The 13,442-nt window shown below is 42.9% G+C and overlaps 1 protein-coding gene across 4 annotated transcripts in view; it reads right to left on the minus strand.

Moving 5' to 3' along the window:
* The window catches only part of LOC124000216 (cadherin-13-like), a 701,352-nt gene that overhangs the window by 47,905 nt on the left and 640,005 nt on the right, over positions 1-13,442 (minus strand). Inside the window, exon 13 of one of the 4 annotated variants that reach the window (XM_046306457.1) lies at positions 770-900. The exons of the other annotated variants lie outside the window; for them this stretch is intronic. Within the exon in view, the coding sequence (XP_046162413.1) occupies positions 896-900 (5 nt within the window). The 3' untranslated portion in view covers positions 770-895. Of the gene's footprint in view, positions 1-769; positions 901-13,442 lie in introns of those variants that run through there. 4 annotated transcript variants of the gene reach the window in all.

Below are 13,442 nucleotides of genomic sequence, written 5' to 3' on the forward strand. Positions count from 1 at the left end.
AAAATACACGATGAAGGCCTTTTTTTCTCACAGAGAGACAGAAAGTGACAGCTGGACAATTGGTAAAGCCACTGGGCTTGTATTTCTATTACTTTTTATACTTTTAATTAGAAGTGGTTAAAAGGTTCAGTGAAACACCCAGTGACAAACAGTATAGCATACATCTTCACCATGGCAAATTAATTTGACCATGGACACTAGACAGTTCTGGGCATCAATGGCCCTTTACCTTTGGAATTATTTGCATTATAACTTCTAAATTAACATTCCCATACTGCACATCCGGGGTGTATGTGAACTATATGTAGGAGATGTGTCTTCAGGTGGAGTTTGGTAGATTAAAATGCATATGTTAAAGCAGGGTATGTTAATATTGAATTTGAATATTGAATAGTGGTGTGGGGGCTGTGCTTTGGCAAAGTGGGTGGGGTTATATCCTTCCTGTTTGGCCCTGTCCAGGGGTGTCCTCGGATGGGGCCACAGTGTCTCCTGACGCCTCCTGACCCCTCCTGACCCCTCCTGTTTTGGCCTTTCTAGGGAGTTTTTCCTAGCCACCGTGCTTCTACACCTGCATTGCTTGCTGTTTGGGGTTTTAGGCTGGGTTTCTGTACAGCACTTTGAGATATCAGCTGATGTACGAAGGGCTATATATACATTTGATTTGATTTGATTTAGACAGATTTGTAACAACAAAAAACAAGGCCAACTTTTCTCTCTTGCCAATTTAACAGGAGTATCCTTTAATTACAAACATGGGAACTCTGAAGGACGACTGCTTTTCTTCTCTAAGGGCTCTCTCTCTGGCGAGGATAAAAACAACTTGTTTGGCCAGAGAGAGGGAGAGAGAGAGTGGGACAGAGAGAGAGAATAGGGAGAAAGAGAGAGAGCTCCTGAGTTATTCTGCAAAAAAAGATAGAATTAAAGTTGTATAAATGTAGATAAACTTGAATATAATCCAAATCAAAATTCCATTTTATTTTTATTTCACCTTTATTTAACCAGGTAGGCCAGTTGAGAACAAGTTCTCATTTGCAACTGCGACCTGGCCAAGATAAAGCATAGCAGTGTGAACATCCAACACAGAGTTACACATGGAGTAAACAATTAACCTAAAGCAAAATGACCTGAATGGCCTATTACTACCAAGGACTATAAAAAATACTTCTAACAAACCAAAACATGCAGAAGAAACACAGCAGAACCTGTAAATACCATCCAACACAACACTGAGTGAGAAATATTCAGTCTGAAGCTACTTCTAAAGCCAAAAAGTAAAAGGCAATAATCTCTAGGTCATTTTGTTATATAAAGCTAAATAAATAAGCATACTAAGCTACCAAGATGCTGTGACAGAACAGACCTGGCGGAACCTTCAATTAGCACTGAAGTGTGAAATCAAATGTGTGATGCAAAAGCTCCAAAGGCTTATCCCTGTCCAGAAGTCATTACAATACAGTACCCTATTGATATTAAGAATAACTCTGCAAGGAATAAGTACAAAAAAAAGCTCCTCAAGGACAATCCAGAGACACTATTTGCTGACTGCTACAAAGAGGGGAATGTAAACAACTTAGCTGAAGGACAAGATCAGAAAGCTGAGGTGTGACATAGAGCAGGACTCTCCCTCAGACACAGCAGAACAGCCCACCTCAGACCAGGACCACAACCTCAACACCACAATGGGACAGACAACACAGGACCCACCAACCCAACAGACTCCACCCCCCTAACAGCCCTGACAGTTCCCCCGATAGCCCTCCTGACAACCCCCCCCCCACATCCACTGAGGACACACAAACGCCAGAGATCGTTCTCCTCATTGACTCAAATGGCAAATACATTCAAGAGGAGAAACTTTTTCCCAAACACAATGTGGCAAAACTCTGGTACCCAAACACTAGGCATGCCCTGGAGCTGTTATCAAAGGACAGACTAGGTTACCCCAGCCACATCATAATTCCCATGGGCACAAATGACCTGAGGGCCCAGCAGGAAAGGGTGGCAACAGCATTCAAGGGAGTGATTGAAAAAGCTTCTTCCACTTTCCCCAATGCACAAGTGGTTATCTCCACCCTGCTACCACAAAAAGACTTTCACCGTGCCACCATGCAGCGGGTGAATGCAAGCATTTCACGAGACTGTTCCTCAAAACTTAACCTCTTCAACCTATGGGGGCGCTATGTCATTATTGGATTTTAAAAAACGTGCCCGTTTTAAGCGCAATATTTTTTTGGAACAATCCCAACTTTTGCCAGGACCCTGAAGGACGTCACCCTGAACTGTAGCCCCAGCACCTCACACAGGAGCAACAGAGCAATGGGCACCCCGCCCAGACCAGCGAGACACCCTTCCAGACCGGCAAGACTCCCTCCTGAAGGACCTGCACCGAGAGAACCCACGCCAAGAGGACCTACACCCAGACCACGGTATCACCAGCCACACCCAATCAGCTAAGACCACCCAAGCAAACCCTGGCCACACCCTATATAGCCCCCCCCCCATATCAGACCCATGCTCCTTCTGCCCACCTCATGCCCCTCGCCCCTGTGGCAAGGACCTCAACATGACAGCAGGACATATGCCCAGGCCGTGAGCAGAGCAACAGGCCCAACCCCCACTATTACACCCACCTAAGCCCTACCCTGCGACCTAAGATGTATGTATTTTTTTTCACCTTTATTTAACCAGGTAGGCAAGTTGAGAACAAGTTCTCATTTACAATTGCGAACTGGCCAAGATAAAGCAAAGCAGTTCTACAGATACAACGACACAGAGTTACACATGGAGTAAAACAAACATACAGTCAATAATACAGTATAAACAAGTCTATATACAATGTGAGCAAATTAGGTGAGAAGGGAGGTAAAGGCAAAAAGGCCATGGTGGCAAAGTAAATACAATATAGCAAGTAAAACACTGGAATGGTAGTTTTGCAATGGAAGAATGTGCAAAGTAGAAATAAAAATAATGGGGTGCAAAAGAGCAAAATAAATAAATAAATCAAATACAGTTGGGAAAGAGGTAGTTGTTTGGGCTAAATTATAGGTGGGCTATATACAGGTGCAGTAATCTGTAAGATGCTCTGACAGTTCGTGCTTAAAGCTAGTGAGGGAGATAAGTGTTTCCAGTTTCAGAGATTTTTGTAGTTCGTTCCAGTCATTGGCAGCAGAGAACTGGAAGGAGAGGCGGCCAAAGAAAGAATTGGTTTTGGGGGTGACTAGAGAGATATACCTGCTGGAGCGTGTGCTACAGGTGGGAGATGCTATGGTGACCAGCGAGCTGAGATAAGGGGGGACTTTACCTAGCAGGGTCTTGTAGATGACATGGAGCCAGTGGGTTTGGCGACAAGTATGAAGCGAGGGCCAGCCAACGAGAGCGTACAGGTCGCAATGGTGGTAGTATATGGGGCTTTGGTGACAAAACGGATTGCACTGTGATAGACTGCATCCAATTTGTTGAGTAGGGTATTGGAGGCTATTTTGTAAATGACATCGCCAAAGTCGAGGATTGGTAGGATGGTCAGTTTTACAAGGGCTTGTTTGGCAGCATGAGTGAAGGATGCTTTGTTGAGAAATAGGAAGCCATTTCTAGATTTAACTTTGGATTGGAGATGTTTGATATGGGTCTGGAAGGAGAGTTTACAGTCTAACCAGACACCTAAGTATTTGTAGTTGTCCACGTATTCTAAGTCAGAGCCGTCCAGAGTAGTGATGTTGGACAGGCGGGCAGGTGCAAGTAGCGATCGTTTGAAGAGGATGCATTTAGTTTTACTTGTATTTAAGAGCAATTGGAGGCCACGGAAGGAGAGTTGTATGGCATTGAAGCTTGCCTGGAGGGTTGTTAACACAGTGTCCAAAGAAGGGCCGGAAGTATACAGAATGGTGTCGTCTGCGTAGAGGTGGATCAGGGACTCACCAGCAGCAAGAGCGACCTCATTGATGTATACAGAGAAGAGAGTCGGTCCAAGAATTGAACCCTGTGGCACCCCCATAGAGACTGCCAGAGGTCCGGACAGCAGACCCTCCGATTTGACACACTGAACTCTATCAGAGAAGTAGTTGGTGAACCAGGCGAGGCAATCAATGTATGCAGATGCTAAAAATGCTCAGCTCACACCTACTGTGATGGTCCCGGCCTAACCTGTTAAGACTCTAGGGGCAGTATTTAATTTTTGGATAAAAAGACGTGCCCGTTTTAAGCGCAATATTTTGTCACGAAAAGATGCTCGACTATGCTTGGAATTGATAGTTTTGGAAAGAAGACACTCTGACGTTTCCAGAACTGCAAAGATTTTCACTGTGAGTGCCATAGAACAAAATCTACAGGCAAAACAAAGATGTTTGAGTGACCAGGAAATCAATTATATGGCTGTGAATGCGACAGGAATGAACGGACACTTCCTATCGTTTCCCCCAGGTGTCTGCAGCATTGTGACGTATTTGTAGGCATATCATTGGAAGATTGACCATAAGAGCCTACAATTACCAAGTGTCCCGCACGGTGTGTGCGTGGAAATTGGTGCGCAAAAGTCAGGTACCAGTATTTTTCCATCCGAATCAGAGAAGAATGCACGCTTCCAGGGAAGGCATTTCAATGAAGAGATATATGACAAAACACCTTGAGGATTGATTCAAACAACGTTTTCCATGTTTCAGTCGATATTATGGAGTTAATTCGGAAAAAAGTTTGACGTTTAGGTGACTGAATTTTCGGTTAGTTTCGGTAGCCAAATGCATAGTAACAAAACGGAACGTTGTGTCCTACACAAGCATCTTTCAGGAAAAACTGGACATCTGCTATGTAACTGAGAGTCTCCTCATTGAAACATCTGAAGTTCTTCAAAGGTAAATTATTTTATTTGATCCCTTTGCTGGTTTTTGTGAATGTTGCGTGCTAAATGCTAACGCTAAATGCTAAGCTAGCTATCACCACTCTTACACAAATTATTGATTTTCTCTGGTTCTAAAGCATATTTTGAAAATCTGAGACGACAGGATTGTTAAGAAAAGGATAAGCTTGAGGACAGGCATATTTATTTCATTTCATTTGCAATTTTCAGAAATCGCTAATTTTGCGTTATGGTAATGAGCTTGAGGCTGTAGTCACGATCCCGGATCCGGGATGGGGCGGCCTAAGAGGCTAAACCACACAAAAATAATAACACTAGACAATATGGAACACAAAGCTTTTACTGTCTCATCCTGGAATATTGGGTAGGCAGGTAGCCTAGTGGTTAGAGTGTTAGACTAGTAATGAAGGTTGCAAGATTGAATCCCCGAGCTGACAAGGTAAAACTGTGTCATTCTGCCCCTGAACAAGGCAGTTACCCCACTGTTCCTAAGCCATCATTGAAAATAATTATGTGTTCTTAACTGACTTGACTAGTTAAATACAAGGTCTGTGGTCATCTGCATTTGGCCTAAAGACCCAGACTCCCAAGAAATGTTGAATACAGACATTGCCAACCTATTAGAAACATGGTATAAAGGAGATGTACCCACTGGTTGCCCTCTAGGTTACAGAGAGCTGGTAGTACCATCCACCAATCTACCAGGTGTGAAACAGGGAAGGGACTAATTTGGTGTGAAACAGTGTATGCTAATTTGATATAGAGCAGACCTAACCCACTCTATTAAATTAGTCAAAACAGGAACATTTTATATCTGTCTAGAAATTAATAAGGAAATGACCTCAACAGAGAAAAAAATATCCTGATATGTCCGACCTATTTCCCCCCAAAAGAATCCCCATACCTTCACAATGACAGCTTCTCTATCCTAGAGGAGGAGATCAACAATTTCCAGGCTCAGGGACAAGTACTAGTCTGTGGCTACCTAAATGCCAGAACTGGACAAGAACCCAACACCCTCAGCACACAGGGGGACAAACACTTACCTTGGAGGTAACAGCATTTCCTCCCCTATATGCCCCCCTAGACACAACTACGACAACATATTCAACAAACAAGGGTCACAACTCATGCAGCTCTGTCAGATGCCGGGTATGAACATAGTCAATGGTAGACTTTGAGCAGACTCCTATGGTAGGTACACCTATAGCTCATCTCTTGGCAGTAGTACTGTAGACTACTTTGTCGCTGACCTCAACCCAGAGTCTCTTAGAGCATTCACAGTCAGTCCACTGACGCCCCATATCAGATCACAGCAAAGTCACTATTTGAACAGAGCTATGCTTAATCATGAGGCATCAAAGCCAAAGGAACTGAATAATATTAAGAAATTATATAGATGGAAGGAAAATGTTGTGGAAATCCACCAAAAAACTATTAGGCAACAACAAATCGAATCCCTTCCAGATAATTTCCTGCACAAAATGTTTCAATATAATAGTGAAGGTGTAAACTTGGAGGTAGAAAACCTAAACAGTACATTTGACCTCTCAGCTTCCTTATCATATTGAAACATTTCAAGCAGACCACCTAAGAAAATTAACAACAATGACAAATAGTTTGATGAAGAATGCAAAAACCTAAGACAGAAATTTAAAAACCGATGCCAACAAAAACATAGATTTCCAGAAAACCTGAGCCTACACCTTCACTATGGTGAATCACTAAAACAATACAGAAATACATTACAGAAAACTAAGGAACAACACGTCAGAAATCAGCTCAATGTAATTGAAGAATCAATAGAATCTAACCACTTCTGGGAAAATTGGAGAACTCTAAAATAACAACAACACGAAAAGTTATCTATCCAAAATGAAGATGTATGGATAAACCACTTATCTAATTATTTTAGCTCTATAACAATGATCGAATACAAATCTTAGAATCAACTATTAAAGACTAACAGAACCTACTGGATTCTCCAATTACATTGAATGAACTACAGGACAAAATACAAACCCTCCAACCCAAAAAGGCATGTGGGGTTGATGCTATCCTAAATGAAATGATAAAATATACAGACCACAAATTCCAATTGGCTATACTTAAACTCTTTACATCATCCTTAGCTCTGGCACATTCCTCAATATTTGTAACCAAGGACTGATCACCCCAATCCCAAAAATTTGACCCCAATAAATACCGGTGATATGGGTCAACAGCAACCAAATTGACAAAAAAAACAAACAAAAAAAAGGTAAAGCTTCTCATGCTTTGTTGATTTCAAATAAGCTTTCGAATCAATTTGGCATGAGAGTCTGCTATACAAATTGATGAAAAGTGGTGATGGGGGAATTACATACGACATTATGAAATCCATGTACACAAAGTGTGTGGTTAATATTGGCAAAACAACACACACTTCTTTCCACAGGGCTGGGGAGTGATACAGGGATGCAGCTTAAGCCCCACCCTCTTCAACATATATATCAACGAATTGGGGAGGGCACTTAAACTGAAGTCAAATGTCTACTGTTTGCTGATGATCTGGTGCTTCTGTCCCCAACCAAGGAGGGTCTACAGCAGCACCTAGGTCTTCTGCACAGATTCTGTCAGACCTGGGCCCTGACAGTAAATCTCATTAATACAAAAATAATGGTGTTCCAAAAAAGGTCCAGTTGCCAGGAACACGAATACAAATTCCATCTAGACACTGTTTCCCTAGAGCATACATACCTTGGCCTAACATCAGCGACACAGGTAACTTTCACAAAGCTGTCAACGATCTGTGAGAAACGGCAAGAAGGTCCTTCTATGCAATCAAAAGGGACATAAAATTCAACATACCAATTAGGATCTGGCTAAAAAAACGTGAATCAGTTATAGAACCCATTGGCCTTTATGGTTGTGAGGTATGGGGTCCGCTTACCAACCAGTAATTCACATAATGGGACAAACACAAAATTGAGACTCTGCATGAAGAATTCTGCAAAAATATCCTATGTGTACAACGTAAAACACAAAAAAATGCATGCAAAGCAGAGTTAGGCCGATATTTGCTAATTATCCAAATCCAGAAAAGAGACGTTAAATTCTACAAACACCTAAAAGGAAGTGATTCCCAAATCCTCAATAACAAAGCCATCACCAACAGAGAAATTAACCTGGAGAAGATCCCCCTAAGCAAGCTGGTCCTGTAACGTTCACAAACACAAACAGACCCCACAGAGCTCCAGGACAGCAACACTATTAGACTCAACCAAATCATGAGAAAACAAAAAGATAATTACTTGATACATTGGAAAGAATTTACAAAAAGACTTAGCAAAAAATAAAATGCCACCACCGATAAATCCACGATAATTGAGAATTTGAATAAGCATTTCTCTATGGCTGGCCATGCTTTTTCACCTGGCTACCCCTACCCTGGTCAACTGCCCTGCACCCCCCACAGCAACTTCCCCAAGTCTCTCCCATTTCTCCTTCACCCAAATCCAGATAGTTGATGTTCTGAAATAGCTTCAAAATCTGGGTCCTTATAAATCAGCTGGAATTGACAATCTGGACCCTCTCGTTCTAAAGTTATTTGCCGAAATCGTTGCAACCCCTATTGCTAGCCTCTTCAATCTCTCCTTCGTATCGTCTGAGATCCGCAAAGAATGGAAAGCTGCCGCGGTCATCCCCCTCTTCATAGGGGTAGACAATCTAGACCCAACCTGCTACAAACCTATATCTATCCTACCCTGCCTTTTTAAGGTCTTCGAAAGCCAAGTTAACAAACAGATCACTGACCATTTCGAATCCCACCGTACTTTCTCCGCTATGCAATCTGGCTTCCGAGCTGGTCATGGGTGCACCTCAGCCACGCTCAAGGTCCTAAACAATTTCATAACCGCCATCGATAAGAGACAATACTGTGCAGCTGTATTCATCGACCTGGCCAAGGCTATCGACTCTCTCAATCACCACATTCTTATCGACAGACTCAACAGCCTTGGTTTCTCAAATGACTGTTGCTCTTGCTGCTGTTGATTCTCTGATCCACCTCTACGCAGACGACACCATTCTGTATACTTCTGGCCCTTCTTTGGACACTGTGCTAACTAACCTCCAGATGAGCTTCAATGCCATACAACTCTCCTTCCGTGGCCTCCAACTGCTCTTAAATGCAAGTAAAACTAAATGCATGCTCTTCAACTGATCGCTGCCCGCACCTGCCCACCCGTCCAGCATCACTACTCTGGACGGCTCAGACCTAGAATATGTGGACAACTACAAATACCTAGGTGTCTGGTTAGACTGTAAATTCTCCTTCCAGATCCACATTAAGCATCTCCCATCCATAATTAAATCTGGAATCAGCTTCCTATTTCGCAACAAAGCAACCTTTACTCATGCTGCCAAACATACCCTCGTAAAACTGACTAACCTACCGATCCTCGACTTCGGCGATGTCATTTACAAAATAGCCCCCAACACTCTACTCAACAAATTGGATGCAGTCTATCACAGTGTCCTCCGTTTTGTCACCAAATCCCCTTATACTACCCACCACTGCAACCTGTATGCTCTCGTTGGCTGGCCCTCTCGTTGGCTGGCTTCATATTAGATTGCCAAACCCACTGGCTCCAGGTCATCTACAAGTCTTTGATAGGTAAAGCCCCGCCTTATCTTAGTTCACTGGTCACCATAGCAGCACCCACAGTGTGCAATCACTGCAGCAATATTTGTGACGTGTTGCCACAAGAAAAGGGCAACCAGTGAAGAACAAACACTACTGTAAATACAGCCTATATTTACATTTACATTTAAGTCATTTAGCAGACGCTCTTATCCAGAGCGACTTACACATTGGTGCATTCACCTTATGACATCCAGTAGAACAGTCACTTTACAATAGTGCATCTAAATCTTAAATGGGGGGTGAGAAGGATTACTTATCCTATCCTAGGAGTATGTTTATTTTCCTATCCTAGGATAGGAGTATGTTTATTTTCCCTTTTGTACTTTAGCTACTTGCACATCATTACAATACTGTATATAAACATATTATTTTGGAACTTTTGTCAGCTTAATGTTTACTGCATTTTTTTATTGTTTATTTTACTTTTGTTTATTATTTATATCACTTGCTTTGGCAATGTAAACATATGTTTCACATGCCAATAAAGCCCATTAAATTTAAATTGAATTGAATGAGAGAGAGAGAGATATATAGAGCGGCAAGATTAATGAGACAGAGAGACGAGACAGGGGAGAAAACAGAAGGCGAGGCAGCGTTGGACTGTAATCTCCTCCACTTCCCGACCATATCCCATTACAACGCCATTAGACCGGACCGGATGCTGGCTCCTCTCCCCCTACCCACTCCATCCTCCCCTGCACGGCCCGCTTCAAAGCTCTGGGTCATAATTGATTGCCTGTGCAGAAACACATGTCTGCTATGTAGTTAACCTTCTCACCTGCAGCTTTACTTCTCATAAAGGGTCAGCTCTGACTAAAACACAGAGGGTGAAAAGCAGCACTCAGTCCACTCAGAGGGGTGAGGTATCCTGGCTCATTCTCCCATCCCTTTCTATCTCTCTCTTGTATGGGAGCCTGTGATCTGCAGACCTGGCTGCTGGAAGGACCTCTATGAGACAGCTTGTTTTGTTGTTAGATATTGAGGGGAAGCAGAGGTCTTTTAAACACCTTTATTGGTGCAGCTAGCAAGACAGCCAGCAGGCCAGTCAGAGCTGATCCAGTCCATTCAGAATGCTTCAATCTGTTAAAATCACAATCAGTCCCAAATCCCAAATTAGCCAGGTATTGATTCATCAATGATAGGAATCACGGCCCTCACTGAGTTCCGTATTAAGCAGTAAAAGCACAGCGAGACACAGATCTATAGAATTTAGATCAGCAGTCTATCAGACAGAGGCATATTCAGTGGTGACTGATCTAGAATGCAGATGTATTGCAGTGAGCTGACACATGAGTCACACTGCTGTCCCTGTGGAGACAGTCTCCCTGTACTCTGCTAGTTAGCGTTACTCCATCTCAATTCCCTCTCTCTCTATTACCCTCTGATTCAACACACTGTCTGACTGGAGATGTGGAGCAGACATAACAGACACTTCGCTCTAAATCATTGTATCAGAACAGTTCTGAATGCCGGAAATTACTCAGGCCATTACGGGGACGCACATGTCATTCTCTGCACTTAGCATAGCAATGATGCAGGACAAGCAGAGCAGAAGTTATCTGAGGTACTGAAAGGAGAGAGGCATACTGTTAATGGAGGGAAAGAGCACTTCACTAAGTGAAGCACGGATGGAGTTGTTTTTCTTTAAGTTGAATAGTGCAGAGTACTGCAGACAGTACAGGTATTTGATTGACAGGTCTTCAGCTCATCCAGGGTTATGAGACTACATTCTGGCCTGTGGCGAAGAGCTGCCAAATGAATCTGAATCATGTTGAATCAGATCTCTATGGAGCTGTGCACCAGAGCTGAGATACAAAACACACAGACACCTCGCTCGCTGCTCCTTCTTAGCTTTCAATTACACTAGAACGGAAGCCAGTTTGCTCTGATGAATACCGAGGCATCACCCTGCTTAAATGTGTGGATAATATCCCTGGGTGGGCGTGCAGTGCAGCGCAGTGCAGCGCAGCGGTGTTCTGAGCGGGCTCTCCCTCTACATAGCATCTGTATGGAGGTCGAGTATGTCACCGTAAACAAACCGCGCTCAGCTCCTTCATGCATACAGAAAGAGCTGCTGATATGAGGCAAGGTGGCAGGTGGTAGGAGGCTTTGATAATGTATTCATCACTCTAACTGACAAGTACAGCCCACCAGTAGGGTGTTTCACATTATTAATAAAGAGCCATTCAACATCATGCAGGACACAACACAACGCTGACACTGAACATCACCGAAGACCTTGACTAGAGCATTCACATAAACATGTGCATGTTCTTTTTCCTTGAAGGTTTTACTATCTCACATAGTGGTAGGGGGCTTTGGGAGTGAGACCATTATTAGATAAGCAGATAGGATTCAGACCCAAACTTTGGAAATGTTCAACACAAACACGTTAACCTCTAAATGCAGTGGGCTAAATCAGGGTCACACAGAGTGTTCCTTGGTAGTCTTAAATCTACTTTGAAACAAAAGTATACACCTCACACACATGGTTATGGGCTTAAAAAAATAAGACACCTGTACCATGTCAGATATAGAGTTTAAATGTATAAAATGTTGAGTTTGCATCCCAATATTACACTTTATATACATCACAGAAGACTGAAATTTAACAAAACCGTTTGACATAGAAACACTTTTATGAATGTATTAATGATGACATTTTGAAAAATACAAATATATTCCATCAATGAGGCCACTAAAGGGCAATTTGGTCATTTGACTGCAGGAAATGGCCAAAAGCATATAAAATACCCACAAGGGGGATTGAAAGAGTGCTCTGTAGGGCATTACAGATCAGAAGAAAATCCCACTGACGAGAGTCCAAAATAAACACCCAGGAAACCCCTTCTTCCTAAAAACAGTATCTCTCCTTTACCTTCATCTTTCTGATAGCTCCACTGTGCAAGGCCATCAGGTGTTGTAGTGAGGCAAAGCTCTGTGGAATTCACCCCGTTCATTCCAAAAAGAAGGAGCATTCTCTGACAAGCAGAGAAATGTTTTACAGTGTATCTGGAACATAGTAATTCAGGCGAATCTGCAACTTCACACACCAACGAGTGCAACATGGATCCATTTATTTCTCCTTCTTGTAGAACAATGGCTTGGCCACGCAGACTGAGCACAGTCCTCACCTCACTGCTCTCTGGCTGGCTGCAGGGCATATGGAGGACACCCAGGTGAGTTGACCTGACTGTTAGAACCAACAAGTCTATGAGGATTTGTATTATTGTTTTGATACCAACTTTTTATTATTGTAATTTTTTTCTGTGAGGGGTTCAAATCACAGGCAGGCAATAATTGTCACGCCTTGGTCATTGTATTTTGTGTTTTTGTTATATGTTTGGGTAGGCCAGGGTGTGACATGGGTTTATATGTTGTGTTTTGTATTGGGATTTGTAATATTTGGGATCACGGCTGATTAGGGGTGTGTCTAGTTAGGCTTGGCTGCCTGAGGCGATTCTCAATCAGAGTCAGGTGCTTGTCGTTGTCTCTGATTGAGAACCGTATTTAGACAGCCTGACTTTCGCTTTGTATTTTGTGGGTGTTTGTTCCTGTCTCTGTGTTGTAGGCACCAGATAGGCTGTAATAAGTTTCACGTTCCGTTCTGTTGTTTTTGTATTTCAGTTATTTCATGTACCGCGATTCTGTTCATTAAAGTCATGAGTAACCTACACGCTGCATTTCAGTCTGACTCTCTTCATTCAACAGACGAACGCCGTTACAGAAACACCCACCACTCACAGACCGAGCAGTGTGTAAACTGGCAGGAGCTAAAGGAGGACGTTATGGACAGCAGAAGCATGGAGTACACGTCGTGGGAAGAAATCGACAGGTGGGCGGCCGACCCAGAGCGAGTGCAGGAGCCCGCCTGGGATTCGCTTCAGCAGTGTGAAGAGGGCTACA

The sequence above is a fragment of the Oncorhynchus gorbuscha genome, linkage group LG02, assembly GCF_021184085.1.
Source record: "Oncorhynchus gorbuscha isolate QuinsamMale2020 ecotype Even-year linkage group LG02, OgorEven_v1.0, whole genome shotgun sequence".
Lineage (NCBI taxonomy): Eukaryota > Metazoa > Chordata > Actinopteri > Salmoniformes > Salmonidae > Oncorhynchus > Oncorhynchus gorbuscha.